At 43.4% G+C, this 16,666-nt stretch overlaps 1 protein-coding gene across 4 annotated transcripts in view; it reads right to left on the reverse strand.

The window, feature by feature from the left end:
* Window positions 1–789: 789 nt before the first annotated feature.
* Window positions 790–16,666, reverse strand: part of LOC143505770 (transient receptor potential cation channel subfamily M member 4-like) — a 40,650-nt gene continuing 24,773 nt past the window's right edge. For all 4 annotated transcript variants that reach the window (XM_076996209.1, XM_076996208.1, XM_076996210.1 and 1 more), the window contains 17 exons: window positions 16,101–16,229; window positions 15,833–15,962; window positions 12,213–12,358; window positions 11,956–12,068; window positions 10,922–11,002; window positions 10,741–10,809; window positions 10,469–10,512; window positions 10,119–10,351; window positions 9,715–9,830; window positions 9,433–9,565; window positions 9,114–9,288; window positions 8,855–9,020; window positions 8,308–8,489; window positions 6,919–7,051; window positions 6,075–6,147; window positions 1,841–1,928; window positions 790–1,345 (listed from right to left, as the gene is read on the reverse strand). In XM_076996209.1, the coding sequence (XP_076852324.1) occupies window positions 1,311–1,345; window positions 1,841–1,928; window positions 6,075–6,147; window positions 6,919–7,051; window positions 8,308–8,489; window positions 8,855–9,020; window positions 9,114–9,288; window positions 9,433–9,565; window positions 9,715–9,830; window positions 10,119–10,351; window positions 10,469–10,512; window positions 10,741–10,809; window positions 10,922–11,002; window positions 11,956–12,068; window positions 12,213–12,358; window positions 15,833–15,962; window positions 16,101–16,229 (2,046 nt within the window). In that variant the 3' untranslated portion in view covers window positions 790–1,310. The remainder of the gene's footprint in view (window positions 1,346–1,840; window positions 1,929–6,074; window positions 6,148–6,918; window positions 7,052–8,307; window positions 8,490–8,854; window positions 9,021–9,113; window positions 9,289–9,432; window positions 9,566–9,714; window positions 9,831–10,118; window positions 10,352–10,468; window positions 10,513–10,740; window positions 10,810–10,921; window positions 11,003–11,955; window positions 12,069–12,212; window positions 12,359–15,832; window positions 15,963–16,100; window positions 16,230–16,666) is intronic.

Consider the following 16,666-nt stretch of genomic DNA (forward strand, 5'->3'; position numbering starts at 1 on the left):
CCAGGTGCCACGATTAAAAGTCCTCACCAGGATTTTGCTCAGGCTTCCTGGATTGTGTTGATTCCACTAATTTTACCTGGATTGCTAATTAGAAAATCTAGCAAGCTTGAGCAAAATCCTGGTGAGGACTTTTAATCGCGGCACCTGGAATTGACAGCACTAATTATTACTATAAGATTTTGTACACATAGCAGTTAATAAATAAGGATTTATATTAGGTCTTGTATTGATTAAAATTTGTGCAGAAATTTTTAAGGAGGACATTCCTGATCCCTACAAAGACCTCAGCAAAATACTGCTGGAATATAAAATATGCCTCAGTGTAATGAAGAAAAGTATGGCAGAAAATTCAAACAAAGCGTACAGGTCTGAGAACTGGCCCGAGCAATTTGCCATGGATTAATGTATCTAATTTTTATGTCAACTGACGTCAATAACATTGTTTTTTTTGTCATTACTAAAAATGCCTGCATCAGAAAAGACGAAAACTTTAATGTAGACGGTGCATGGCAAACTTGATGAATTTGCAAATATGCCTTTTAGGTGTAGGGTAGTGGCCAGATCTTCACAAGGATCTTGGACACAGCAGGCAATTCTCCACGGCTAGTGAACATGAGAAGACGATCCTGATCTGGCCCCCAGTCTTCCCTTGTATGGTTCCTGAGAGACCAGGCACACGCCACCCTTGGAATCCGATGATCCCTGAGACAAGGGGGCGGGGTCACCAGCAAAGACACCAAGGAGAGTCTAAGAGCGTAATTAAAGAATGAGACAGACACAAGAGCCACCCACGGTACTGCAGAAATTATTTATATTTAGATATTAATATAGCCCTTAGTGATGATATAAAAGAGTTATGAGCAAATATGTACCTACCTATAAACCATAGGACCCCGTCAACCCCCCAAAGAAACCTCCATCACCCCACAAAGTTTACAAAAACAATGCAAAATGAAAACAATGGACTTAATTAGACCTTTCCTCATAGTCAACATGAGCATTACAAACACATCAGAGTTGCTCATAAAGATTTTTAGAAAATTTCATTTATCGCACTTTAAATCAAGTAAAAAAATAACATTATTACAAGATTATGGCACATAAATGTTAGGGGAGATAATGCAGAGAGGAAAACAACCAGGAGATGATCAGACGTACTTATACAAAACTGAAATACAAAGACCATCCAGGAAATTTCCCCCTTTGACCACAGCTGAGACAACCTGGATATTGATGCATGTGTGTGCTTATGGGCACATGCTCGTCTCCTGTGGCATTTTTGAATTGCCGGTGTTTTAATCACTGCTCCATCAGCTCGTTGAAGAGGGGTGGGTCAGGTTCATGTCTGGAACAGCAAACACAGTGTAGATCAGACCTACTGCACTGAGCGGAACTCAATTCAACTCAACTCAACTCAAGAGCAAGTAAAATGACAGAATCAGACTTTAGTGAACATGATGAAAACAGAGCTCTGCTTTATGCGAGGACCGGATAAAGCCCCTCCGTATGCCAGCATGTACACCACTCGCATTTCTGATATCTGTGTCTGTCCCAGTCGTCTCCCTGAAGTCAGCAGGGTGCCAGTGGTCTGATCAGAGTCGTCTTTAGACATGCAGCACTGAATATAAATCAGTTCTAAGAGCTTTCATGAGGTCTGTTTCAGCAATGTGTATATATAAGGGTGATCTAAAATAAGCAGAACTCTGTTAAGTCACCGAGAAACTTAAGCCTACAAGTGCCACTGCAGTAAGATGGACACACACACACACACACACACACACACACACACACACACACACACACGAGAGAGAGCGAGAGATGGAGAGGGAGAAAATGACACCTCTGTGAACAGGACGAGGGCGAGTCGGTTTCATCAAATGTGCTAGCCCTTCCATCATCCAGCAGAGGGAGTTAGAGCAATACTCCAACTGGAAGAGAGTAAGACAGATAGAGAACGACACAATAAATCCAAACTATTTAGAAGGAGACCTGAGGCACAGCTGCATTTATAACCATGTAACATTGGCCAGCTAATATACACTGACGGCACTGGAATGCAGTGTGTGTGTGTGTATAAGTGTGAGTGTGTATAAGTGAGAGACAGTGAAATGATGGACGGTCAGCAATGTGTGCTGAGCAGGCAAACTCGACAGCTGTGACTCAGATGAGATGCTCATACAAATGCATGCAGTATGTAGAATGCTAACACACAAAAAAATACAGTATGGAATACACTAACACAAATATATGCAGTATGCTAATACATACATTATGCTGTATACTAACACACTACATACAGTATGTAGTATACTAAAACACAAATACATACAGTATGTGTCAAGTTGAGGACCCTGGCCCCTTTTGGGCGTGTGTATACGTTGTTCACGTGCATTGTCTGCGTCAGTGGATCTCCGTGGTTAGGGTTATGTAGTGTGATAATATGTCTCACCTGTGACTTGTCTCGTAATCACGTGGGGCTAATGTGGTTTGTCCATTTAATGTGCGCTTGCGCAGTGTCCTGTGCTCGTCGTTGTCTAATGTTTACACGTTACTGCGTCTGTTTCGTCTGTTTCGTGTAACATATACCGCGTATATGTTAAGTGAATAAAGTAACGTTTACTGCTACGTTGGATTTGTGTCTCGTCCTTCTCGCCAGTGCCATCGTTACAGAACGACGAGCCACCAGAGACACAAGACAATGCCAGGCTATAAAAGTAAGAACAAGCCAAAGAAGGGCAAGAAGCCCAGCAAGCGGCATCACCGCTCTTCATCCTCTCCCCCGCGCCGCGAAGTACCGCCGACACTGGTGCAGCTGGAAGAGGACCCGTTCTGCGGAGCCATGCTGCGTCAGGCTCGAGAAGCCAGCAGCGCTGAGCAGGCGGAGAGCTTCCACGAAGCTGCGGAGCGATGGTGGAGACAGCAACACCCCTCTCCATCCCAAGACCCCTCGCCCCTGGGGGTAGGTCACCTCGAATTCTGCTCAACGGAGAGGACCCCCGAGAGCGAGTTCGGGGAGGGGGACTCTCCTAGCGAGGCGGAGGAGCAGGAAGACGAGGAGGAGGTCTACCCTCCGTCCTTAGACGACGCCTCCACGGTCGACTACGGTGGAGAGGGAGAGGACTACCCCCCGTCGCTAGAAGACGCGTCCACCGTCGACTATGGGGAGGAGGAGGAGGAGTCCGAGGAAGAGGACTACCTCCCTCCGCCCGTAGGTCCCTCTACCACCATGAAGGAAGGCGGGGAGGAGTACGACGAGGAGGAATACCCTCCGTCGGAGTGCTCCGCATACCCTGAGGAAGAGGGCTCCTATACCGAGGAGGAGGAGGAAAGCCCTCCCCCCTCGGAACTGTCCGCCGGGACGGTGAAGAGGAGGAGGTGTCCAGAAGCGGGCCCATCCCCTCATGGACTGTTCCTGGGGTGGCAGCTCAGGGCAGCCCATGAGCTGGAGCCGTGGCAGTGAGGAGGAGATGGAAGCAGAGGAATCCACTCCCACTGCCAAGTCCAGAGGGAGATCCCCGGGCGAAGAGGGATTCCCGTACCGCCCACCGAGGGGTGGGACCAACCGCGCTGCACCTGGCGCGTCGGCCAACCGCGCTGCACCTGGCGCGTTGGCCAACCGCGCTGCACTTGGCGCGTCAGCCAGCAGCAAGGGTAGGAGGAGCACCGTCCACCGCAGCGCCTGCAGCACCAGTGGCTCCCGGTCTCTCTCCCCTAATCGCCCTCCTCCTGGCGCGCAGCCTGGCGCCACTGTCATGTGTGTCCGTCCCAGTTTTCGTCTGTCTTCCCGTATGTGTACCGAATCCCTTTTTCCCGTTTGTTCCTTTGTGTGTAAGTGTTCCTGTGTGTATGTTTGTAAATGTACCGTTTAATGTGTCTAACGTCTTTTCCCCCGTCTTCCCAGGGGGGGTGTGCTAGGCGATTCGTGGCGGATGCTTTGCCAAGGGCAGTCACCTCCCAGACGCAGGACTGAGCGCGTCGGATCCACCCATCGTTGTGGGTTCGGGGCACTCGGTCCTGTTGGCACCCCGGGACGGGTAGTGCCCTTGGAGGGGGCCCGTTGAGGACCCCGGCCCCTCCCTTTTGGGCGTGTGTATACGTTGTCCACGTGCATTGTCTGCGTCAGTGGATCTCCGTGGTTAGGATTATGTTGTGTGATAATATGTCTCACCTGTGACTTCTCTCGTAATCACGTGGGGCTAATGTGGTTTGTCTATTTAATGTGCGCTCGCGCAGTGTCCTGTGCTCGTCGTTGTCTAATGTTTACACGTTACCAGAGGTGGGTAGGAACGTGTTACATTTACTCAGTTACATTTACTCAAGTAGCTTTTTGGACAACATTGTACTTGTAGGAGTAGTTTTAATATGAAAGACTTCTACTTTTACTTGAGTTACTTGAGTATGTGGTGAGAAAAACGCGACTTTTACCCCGTTACAATCGGATTTGCGCCGCGCTACCGTTACTTTCGTTTTGTAAATAATTAGTCTTTTCAGTGAGAAGACTGACCAACGTCTCGTCACCTGAATATGAGTGACCAATCAAATGAAGCCGGTCAATCACGTGATCACATACGCAAACTTTCTCCACCGTAGCAAGAAAGTGACAGAAAAACCTCCCGAGCATCCCTGACCTCATACAGCCAATGTTCACATTACAAACGTGTAAAAGGACAGCTATATAATGCGCTGCAAGGTTGCCAAGTTTTCAAGATCACTTTTAGTGAGATTTAAACCGGGGTGAGGGATGGGGGTTTGGGTGGTGAACATAAATTGTTGACGGGGAGGGGGGTGTAAAATGGACACAAATTAAGTATTATATCGATCGATCGCCAGTGGTTGGCGCCAGAGTGAACTAGTAACTCATTGAATCATAGATGTGGATCAGAGGTAAATAAACTAGATTTTTTTCGGCATGAGAATTCGGGTGTGTGCCGTGTAAGCGTGTGAAGACAGTCAAATGCGTGTGTCTCACGCTCAATGCGTGAGAGTTTGCAACCTTGGCGCTGCCAATCGTGTCTGCAAACGTCTGGACATTTCAGCCTACAAGAACTCAACATCAAATATGAGGAAACATGATGCGATAAGTTTGCTGTATGTATAATTTTGTGTAATGCTGTATCTCTGAGGCATAACGTTTGTATGATGTAATTATTAAACGTAACGCAGTGCAATACTAAAAACCAGTTCTCACACTGATTGTACACACTAGCAATATAGGATGATTAAGTCTGCTACAAATTGATTCAGTTGGTGTCAAGTTGTAGCTACACGTATTGGCTGACAGTCTCATCAGTTAGTGCCTTTGTGGAACACATTAAAGTTACACAGGCCTAATAATTAGGAACAAACAAAAATACATATTATTTATAATAAATAATTTATATATAATATTTATTTATAATACATTATTTTTATCATTAAAAGTCATTGTTTCCCGTAATTCAATTTCCCATGATGTAATTTACTGACACGAGACAGTACTCATGCATTTACTCACTACTTGAGTAGCTTTTAATCAAAGTACTTTTTTACTTTTACTCAAGTAAATTTTTGGGATGCATACTTTTACTTTTACTTGAGTAACATTTGGTTCAAGTAAATGTACTTTTACTTTTTTTGTTGAATACTCTACCCACCTCTGCACGTTACCATGTCTGTTTTGTGTTCTCCGTGCACTTTACGCACTATATGTTAAGTGTGAATAAAGTAACGTTTACTGCTACGTTGGATTCGTGTCTTGTCCTTCTCGCCAGCACCATCGTTACAGTATGCAGTATGCTAACACACAAATACATACTGTATGTAGTATGCTAACACACAAATTTATACATTATATAGTATACTAAAACACAAATACATACAGTATGCAGTATACTAACACACAAATTCATACAGTATGCACTATGCTAACACACACAAATACATAAAGTATGTAGTATGCCAACACAAATGTACCTTGGAGCAGAGGAATCCTGAAAGGAAATGAACACGACACACCAACACAAACACTCACACACACTCAACGCCCGTCCTCCCCCAAGCAAATGTATATGGTGTAGAGAAACAGACAGACTAACCTGGGACTCCAATGCTCGCAACCTGCGGTCATGGTCTCGAATCTCAGCCATCTGCTTTAATACGTTGTCCACCCTAAGAACACACATACACACACACACACACACACACACACACACACACACACACACACACACACACACACACACACACACACACACACACACACACTTTACTGAAAAGTTTATTCTTTTTTCTCTACTCCCTTGCCAGTGTGGACATTCCAGGTTAAGAAACTAAAAGTCCCCACCAGGATTTTGCTCAGGCTTCCTGGATTGTGTTGATTCCACTAATTTTACCTGGATTGCACTAATTAGAAAATCCAGCAAGCTTGAGTAAAATCCTGGGAAGGAGTTTTACTTTCTGAACCTGGAATGTCCACCTCTGCTCCCTTGTACGATTTTAAAATGCCTGCCACTCTAGAGCATCATCTCAAAGGATCTGCTGATAATGACCCAGAGATCCACAGAGAACACAACTTTACACCTCTTTTAACACTGAACCACCTGCCCACCTGTTGCCATGGTTATATGTTTTGACACACAGACACTGCAATTTCATTCTGATGTATGAACAGATTGACAGTGGATTTAGTCTGATGTAGTTTACAATGCTGTTCTGCCCAATATGGGAAATCCCTCTACAGTGCAAATGACAACAACACTGTAGATATGATTAGTTATTAGTTACTCAGAATACATCCCTTTTTTGTATATACAGTTTTAACTAAAACTGTAAATCCTGTTGTGTGCATAGTGCATACATGGTGGAAACTGCTGGTATTCCTCTTTAAAACACCAGAAAAAGAGTGTAGTGTGGTTCCAGCAGTGAGGAAGAAGGACTAACTTGACAGAGGTGCGTTTCAGTCGCTCTGTGTCACTATCACGCTGTTTTTTGCTTCGTGTGGAGAGCAGGTTCTCTTTCTGCAAAGACTCCCATGTGGTCAATCTACTGACCATTTTGTCCTGAAGATCCAACACTAATGGAGAGAGGGAGAGAGAGAGAGAGAGAGAGAGAGAGGGAGAAAGTGCAGATGGACAGTAGAGATACAAGCAGGTGATGATCAGGAGTACCCGTATACATGTGGTTGTCAAAGTCCCACCGTGCAGGGCCAGACCTCAACTCATCTGATCACACTCCTTAACATGCACTCTATCAGATGTGTGACATGAAATCATCTGAGAACAGCAAAGCTAACAGGAAACCCAAAGACCACATGGTCAGTCATGTTTGGACCTCAGTGGCGTCAGAAGACATCCCCTCTGAGCAACTCTGATGAACCAGGACACTTGAGCCTAGGCTACATCATATGACAGCTCACTCAACCAACAGTGATGCCACTGGTTCTGTTCTGTATTCACGAAAACAGTTAAGGAAGCAAATGGCATGACAGGTGTTGTTGAGGGAACTGTAACACCAGCGGATGGGCAACCACGATAACTACTTAAAATAAAATAACAGTAATTGAATTTGTGTGGAGGTTCTGCCATTTCCTGTCCAACACAGTGCACTACATAGGGTGGAGGAAGTGACTTGAAATGGTGCCATTTATCTCTGTTCCTAAGAAACCTGTCCAAGGAACTGTTTGTAAAATAGAACTGAAACTGAGTTTCACTTAGGAAATTAAAATTTAGAAGTGATTCTGTGAATAAAACAATGCTCACTGCTGTTCATAAATATACATCCTCAGTAACTGACACCAGGATAATTTGTCTTATCATTGTTTGATATAGTTCTTATTTTGCATTTGTTCTAGGTATAAGCATTGATTCCTGTATTTAGCAGTATTTTAGTTCAACAGTATCTGTAATCTACTGTACTGGCTAGGACGCTTTCTATGAGTAGATGAGAAAGCATGTTTGTAAGTTACGTACACTAATTAAGAGCACCTGCTGAATGCCAAAAATATAAATGCAATATGTAAATGTACTATGCATATTTAGCAGAGTAGTTTACTATTTTACGTGATGTAGGTCACAGTTCTCCTGTATGGACTCACAAAAGCGTCATTTTACAGAACATATGCTGGCTAACTAGTATGCTTGATTTAATGGGATGAGTGTTAATGAAACAGGGATCATTTAATGATCATTTCCATCATATCCATTAAATAGTAAAGTCTATTTATTTTCAGAATTCTTTTACTGTTTGTGTGTACTTAAAAGTCTTAAACATGGGTCATTCGCTGGTGCTTATGGTAAAACAAACAAACAGACAAAAACCTGGTAAACTTACTAAAATGTTTTAACTTCATAGAGGGCTTGTTGCAAATGACCCTTTTGCAGAAAAGGTGCAGGTGTGAGATGATGATGAAGGGCGGGGCCAGACAGGGTCTGGAGTGATACTCCACTATCAGGTTGTAGCGCTGGAACTTCCAGTACACGTCACTGTTCCCCTGGACCTTATTAAACGTGTAGCTGCACAAAGACCACACATACAAACCATTGATTACTAATTACACCACATACAACTCCAGAGTCCACATCAGGAATCTTCAGTCCTCCTACAAAGCTGCCTTTCTGGAGAGTACCATTTCATACAAATTCCACAAAACTCTCTACACACCATCAGTTACTAAATATCTTTTACATAATTTTGGATACCAAGAACCCCACATGCATCATAAGTTACTACTCAGCACTTACATCAAATGCAACAAGTTCACCGGTGAACTTTAGACATGCAGCCTTCACACGTCATTGTATTTTAACACTAAATCAAAATTTGACTCTAATTTAAAAAAGGACATTTCAAAGAAAAACAAACATCAGACCGCTAATACCTGAACATGGCAATGAGCAGGTTGAGTAAGAGGACGTTGGTGACGAGGAGGTATACAGACAGCAGTACAAGCACAAGCCAGTTAGCTTCATGCTGTGGGCATGGCTCCTCCCCCTGATGGATAAGGGTGATGTTGTCTGTGCATGTCTTCTCTCCTCGCTTTAGAACTGGAAAGAGAGTTCAGATAATGCACAATCCACTAGAAATTAAACAATACAGTGTGATTTGTTTTCCTCTATCACAGTCACTCACACACTCACCATCTATTTCATCCAGTGGTATTTGTCCATAGATGTGCAGATATGGCCTGTAGAAAACTCTACGAAAGATCCAATAAGGTCGAGGGTCATAAGAGTATAACAGCGCCTGATTGGCTACCCCATAAGCCATCAGCCAGACTCCCAGGAAGAACAAAAAGAAGAATACATCTTTCACCTAAGGGAAAACATAAAAAAATTTCTTAAGATAAGAAATACCTTATTGTGTGTGTCAAAGTTTCTTCCATGGAGAAACAAGGTGTCCTGACCCTTACCATGTCTATGAAAGGTTTAATCCACTGAGGTATCATGGTATTCTTACCATTTTTCCAACGATGATGATTTTTGGTCCCAGCTGTTTGTGCACAGCAAATATGTGAAGGAGGCGAAGAGTGAAAACCATGTAGTCCACACACAGCACTGGACGGCCAAACTCATACGAGTAAGGGAACATCCTGCAACACACACACAGTTGTGCATGTCACATGTCAACATGTATATCCCTTTTTCAGAACAATGAACACAAACACAAACACAAACACACACATACACACACACACACACACACACACACACACACACACACACACACACACACACACACCTGCAGATGAGTCCAAGACAGAATAACACGATGGCTGTGAGGTCACACTTGTTCCACCAATCTGTGATGTATAACTTCATACTCTGAGAGAAACTGGTAGTCTCTGCAGCATAAGACTTTGAAAAGAGAGATAAGCCATTGTGTGTATGTGTACATATGCACACACATATGTATGCATATCATATCTGTGTCATATACTAGGAGTCATATACTGACTCCTGTAGTTTAGTAGTAGTCTTAATCAATGGTGTCTTGAATTCTGGCCTATTTGTACTATTTCCTAGGATGTATTCTGTGATCAGAAGCAAAGCACTTTGTAAGTCGCTCTGGATAAGAGCGTCTGCTAAATGCCGTAAATGTAAATGTAAATGTAAATGTAAATCTGTGCACATCTGGTTCTGTACCTGTCGAATCTCCTCACAGACCAGAGTAAACACCCAGAAGTACAAAACAAACTCTATGGGGGCGGGGCCATTTGGGGGTGGAGGCTTGAACTCAACCAGTAGAACGTAGGCAAACAGGAAGAGGAAGAGGAAGTACATCAGCACGTTGCCTATGAATGAAGTAACCGGGGCATACCAGAACTGCTTCCATCGATACAGAGTGAAAAGATATTTTGGAATAGCAGGATCGGACTCTGTAATAGAACAACCAAAAATACATCATTCCCAATAAAAACATTATACCAATAAATACATTTTCCTCATGACATATTTACAATAAAGTTGTAAATAAATGTATCCCTCTTGTCTACCTGTGGGATCATTTAGAGCAGGACCATCTTCAATATCCTCGTCCCTGAAAAAGATAGATAGATAGATAGATAGATAGATAGATAGATAGATAGATAGATAGATAGATAGATAGATAGATAGATAGATAGATAGATAGATAGATAGATAGATAGATAGATAGATAGATAGATAGATAGATAGATAGATAGATAAGGGATTATACACATTTCTATTAACAGAATGAAATTCTAAATGAAAAATGTAATGGAGATGTGTAGAACATGCTTATTACATGTGTGGGACATCAACAAGAGGAATATCTACAGTGTCGGCTTCATTGCCATCCACCTGTTCAGAGTCACTGAAACCAGAGAGTGAGTCAGTCAAGAACAGATGAAAGTCGTTTACTACATGGTTGTGTTGGAGACACCATATGACACATTTGTATGAACACCCATGGTTCTGTAAATTACATGGGCTGTGTAGTATCATCCACATTGAAAGGTCTCGAGTTTGGTGCTTGCAGTCTGTCTGTGTGTCTGCTGTGATGTTCCCTAAAAATGAAAAAAAAAAAACAAGAAGCATAAGACGTTTACTGTCTATGCTTGTTCTGTAATAATTTTAACACCCAGTTGATATTCAATCTCAATATAGGAACGCATGTTTTTTGCGCTTTTACTTTTCAGCATTTAAAATATTACAGAATCGAATAATGTCTCACAATTCCAGCTTGGAGAAGGCAAGACCAGACACTGACCTGCAGAGGACAGGAGAGATCAGGACAGGATGGGAAAGGAGGGAAGAGCACAGGAGAGAAGAAGAAGAAGGAGGAGAAGCAGAATGAGAAGGAGAAGGAGAAAGAAAAGGAGGAGAAGAAGAAGAAGTAGGAGAATGTAATGCCTAGCTGTGCCCCCCCCCCCCCCCCCCCCCCCCCCCCCCCCCCCCCCCCTTCTACGTGCAGTCTTTCTGTCTCCCTGGTCCACGTGGTTGGGTTTTCCCTGTTCTAGCTCTGCCTCGTTGCCCCGTTTCCATAGTCCCCTGTTGTCTGTCACGCCCCTTGTTCCTTGTGCCCTCGCCCGGGTAATTATCGCTCTCACCTGTGTCTCACGATCCTCCCTGTTTTGTCTGCATTTATACTCCCTGCATTTCCCTTGTCCCTTGTCGGTGATTGTATGTAGTCGTTGTCTCCTTGCTCCAATTTTCTGCGCCCTGTTCGATAGCATTTTTACCTCATTTACTCTAGTACCATCCACGTCGTGTCTTTTGTATGCCCCACTGTGTTTTCCTCATTTAAGTTCCTGCTTACCCTCATCCATACCCTCCCTTTGTTTGTTCGTTCGTTAGTTTTCTGTTTCCCTGCTTCCCCGTAGTATTATGTTTTGTTTCCTAGTGATTTTGTTTAGTTTTCCCTTCCTTTGGTTTGTTCTAGTTCAGTGTGTTTGTTCAGGTTTTCAGGAGGAGAAAGGAGGAGAAGGGGAAGGAGAAGGAGAAAGAAAATGCTCCTCACCTGAAGCTGAGAAGGTTGGTGTAGATAAGGGGCGGGATGAAGAAGCACATGACCACCTTCCAGACTTCTGTCCTGCTGCTCATGTCTCCCCACCAGATCTGAGACAGCAGATTCTGTCCCCACAACAGAAAACCATCATAGTCAAAGAGAACCAACGCCTCTATCTAGAGGAAAATGGGATCTTAAGAGCACACTTCTGTTGAACACAAGTGAGACAGCAAAAGGCCGAGCTCGGAGCACAGGGCAGAGCATCAGACCTGTACACCATCATGACTGAAGAAGAGGCGGGCGTCAGCCGCCACAGCCATCTGTAGACAGGTAACTCCGCCCCATGAGGGGGATATCCTTATGAGTAGAGTGAAGGAGCGGTCCTCACTGCTCTGGTAACAGGCTGAAAACACATCTGTGGGAGATGAAGGTGGTTCAATCACATACACTGGTTTCATAATGGATGCACACTAAGAAAACCCTTCTAGCAGCAACTTATCCAGTGAAAACTGCCACAGTGAAAATTCTGATGAGGTACATGGATAAATAAACATCCACATTTGGCAAATCCACAAAATTAACCTCACCAAGCTTAATTCATGATGCAAATGTCTCCACAAAAAATGTCTCAACAACATTAATGCTACATTAAAGCTATCATTCAGAGATTCTGAGACAACTGTACTACAAACAACATGGTGATAAAAATCTTCATAATCTTCATTAAACTTAAATTATACCCATTACTGGGCTCACCTCCTCTGCTAATTAAATTTGTAAATTTGTAAATGTGCCATATTTTGTCAATTGTGATCTTTTACACCGCAATCGAAACTTGTCCTCCGCTTTTAACCCATCTGTGCAGTTCACACACACACACACACATACACACACACACACACACACACACACACACACACACACACACACACACACACACACACACACACACACACACACACACACACACACACCAGTGATTACTAGGCGGCTGTGGTGCACACATGCCTTGCTCAAGGGCACCTCAGTCAGTGCCTCAGGTCTGGGAATCAAACCCACGACCCTCCAGTCACAAGACCAGTTCCCTACCACCAGGCCATGACTAATTACAAATCATCAATAGAAATAAGATGCCAGCCATAGAGTTTGGTCTCGTTAACAGACCCTATCCACACATGTAATAAGCATGTTGTACACATCTCCATTACATTTTTAATTTATAATTTCATCCTGTTAATAGAAATGTGTATAATCTTTACTTTGATGCTAGTATCTCGGGAAAAGATGGATGTCCCCCAATATCCACCACGTTAAGATTATTTTACACTGTGACAAATAACTGTCATGGAAGTAAAACAAGCGATACTTTCTATGGTAATATATGTAATATATTCTATGTAAATATTTTTCAGATGTGATTTTTTGCTAAAATAAAGTGCAAGACAGGAGCTTACATTTTTTTGAAAATTTCCAACAGTATTGGCGATAAGAGACACAGAAAATATGCAATACGTGGAAGTGGCCAATAATGAACTGCCAGGGTAATATATAAAATAGTTACTTTCCATCTCCTGTCCCCAAGCTTATCCTGGTATTAACTTAAGACTTGACTTGGATTCTAGCCAAAAGACTCCTGACTTGACTTGGACTATTTTTTTAACTTTTGAACATCTCTGGCCCTATCTGCACCATCTCCAGTGTAAGTATGGATAAGGCCCTATCCTCACTCTCTCCAGTGTAAGTATGGATAAGGCCCTTCCTCACTCTCTCCAGTGTAAGTATGGATAAGGCCCTATCCTCACTTTCTCCAGTGTAAGTATGGATAAGGCCCTATCCTCACACTCTTCAGTGCAAGTATGGATAAGGCCCTATCCTCACTCTCTCCAGTGTAAGCATGGATAAGGCCCTTCCTCACTATCTCCAGTGTAAGTATGGATAAGGCCCTATCCTCACTCTCTCCAGTGTAAGCATGGATAAGGCCCTATCCTCACTCTCTCCAGTGTAAGTATGGATAAGGCCCTTCCTCACTATCTCCAGTGTAAGTATGGATAAGGCCCTTCCTCACTCTCTCCAGTGTAAGCATGGATAAGGCCCTATCCTCACACTCTCCAGTGTAAGTATGGATAAGGCCCTTCCTCACTATCTCCAGTGTAAGTATGGATAAGGCCCTTCCTCACTATCTCCAGTGTAAGTATGGATAAGGCCCTATCCTCACTCTCTCCAGTGTAAGTATGGATAAGGCCCTATCCTCACTCTCTCCAGTGTAAGTATGGATAAGGCCCTATCCTCACACTCTCCAGTGTAAGTATGGATAAGGCCCTATCCTCACACTCTCCAGTGTAAGTATGGATAAAGCCCTTCCTCACTCTCTCCAGTGTAAGTATGGATAAGGCCCTATCCTCACTCTCTCCAGTGTAAGTATGGATAAGGCCCTATCCTCACTCTCTCCGGTGTAAGTATGGATAAGGCCCTATCCTCAATGTCTCCAGTACAAGTATGGATAAGGCCCTATCCTCACTCTCTCCAGTGTAAGCATGGATAAGGCCCTATCCTCACACTCTCCAGTGTAAGTATGGATAAAGCCCTTCCTCACTCTCTCCAGTGTAAGTATGGATAAGGCCCTATCCTCACTCTCTCCAGTGTAAGTATGGATAAGGCCCTATCCTCACTCTCTCCGGTGTAAGTATGGATAAGGCCCTATCCTCAATGTCTCCAGTACAAGTATGGATAAGACACTATCCTCACTCTCTCCAGTGTAAGTATGGATAAGGCTCTATCCCCACTGTCTCCAGTCCAAGTATGGATAAGGCCATATCCTCACTCTCTCCAGTGTAAGTATGGATAAGACCCTTCCTCACTCTCTCCAGTGTAAGTATGGATAAGACCCTATCCTCACTCTCTCCAGTGTAAGTATGGATAAGACCCTATCCCAGGGGTGGGCAAAATTGTTGACTTGTGGGACACAATGGGTTCTAAAATTTGACAGAGGGGCCGGGTCAGGAGCATTTGGACATGCGCTTTAATTAATTATTTTTACACATTTCAATTGAAGGTGCAAAGTTAATGAAATCAACATTTACTGGAAAAAGATAAATGGAACACTTTCAACATTCAAAACATATTACCTAACAAAATACTTGAGTTCAATAATTTCTAATAGTTTTAAACCCCGCAAAATCCTGGACGGATTGTCTGCCTGCAGCAGAAACTAGAAAGGGGTCTTTAAATTGAGAGCGATGTGCGGCATGTTAATTAAGCTACTGTACCCCTGCTGTACGTAAATGTGCACATTGCGCTTAATTAAAAGAAACTCCTCCAAACTTTCCATATGCATTTTTTTCATAATACAGTAGAGAAACTGCCAACCTCTGAGCAGTAGCTGCTCGTCCTTCTGTTCACTGCTTGCAAGCGTAGTTTGCATGCTTCCTAGCAAAGTGACGGCTGATTTTACTCTTTGAAAACTGCAACCGTTTCTTGGCATACATCAGACATCATCATACATACAGCCGTTGATCAGACCTCAGTGATTTTGTTGTCCACTCCTTATTAAACACTCAGCACTCAGTGTCCACTTTTCTTTTATTTGGTCCGCTCATTTTTACCGAAGGCCAAAAACAGCAGCGGGAAAGTTACACTGCAACAGAGGTCAATGTGTCTGGACTAGTGGAGAAACGAGGGTATTGCAGGGGAAAGGGTGAAAAGGGGAAATAAGTTTTTTTATTTTATAACTCTTTTATTAATTTAAAGAGGTTTTTACTATAATTTGGACAAGTTCGGCAGGCCAGATTAAAAAACTTAAAAGTGGCTGTATATGGCCAGCGTGCCGTAGTTTGCCCATGTCTGCCCTATCCTCATTATCTCCAGTGTGGTGTGGTTTGAACTGGCTCACCTTGTGCCAGATTCTCGAACTTCTGCGCCAATTCTTTCATGGACAGCTTCGTCTCTGCCTCATCCTCCAGTTTGGACAGCTCCCTCAGGATCTTGCATGCACTCAGAGCACTCAACACAGACTCTTCTGTCTGGAAAATTGATGAAGAGCAGTACCAGATAGACATATTAAGCTCTGAGTCAACAACATAGAATTAGTTAAAAACATTCAACAGACTGAATATATATTGAGGGATGTGACCAAAATGATGGGAGAGAGGATCCGTTACCATCTCCCAGAAGAACATGGCCATCTCGCTGCGATTCTGCAGAACAGCCCAGATGAAGAGGGAGGCCCAGGGGTGGGCACACGTTTTGTGGCGATACGCACAGTCACTTTGCAGGAGCTTGGTCACGTGCTGGAGCAACAGATTACACAGTTAACACATGCAACTTGCTAAAGGCAACCTATACCAAACCCATCCTCACAGACCCGGAGACAGGTCGTCTCTATCCAGAGTCCTCAGACAGAACAAAAATTGACCATCTGCGGAACCCTGAGGACTACAATGGTTCCAATACCCACTATTGCAGGGGTGTCAAACTCATTTTCACTGCGGGCAATGTCTGCATAACCGTTGCCCACAGAACTTGTAAATCTTCTCCTTAAGGTTAAATAACTCTGAATTTATTACTTATTCAAGTTACAAATATTACATATATATTTGCATAGATATAAAAAATGTTTGTTGTTGCTCTGTTAATCCTTTTAATTTATTATGTTATGAAAACCACATTACTCCATCAATGAACGATCAAACTATCTTTCTTTAAGTGAATAAAGAAAAATAGCGTC

Source organism: Brachyhypopomus gauderio, chromosome 2 (genome assembly GCF_052324685.1).
Source record: "Brachyhypopomus gauderio isolate BG-103 chromosome 2, BGAUD_0.2, whole genome shotgun sequence".
Taxonomy (NCBI): domain Eukaryota; kingdom Metazoa; phylum Chordata; class Actinopteri; order Gymnotiformes; family Hypopomidae; genus Brachyhypopomus; species Brachyhypopomus gauderio.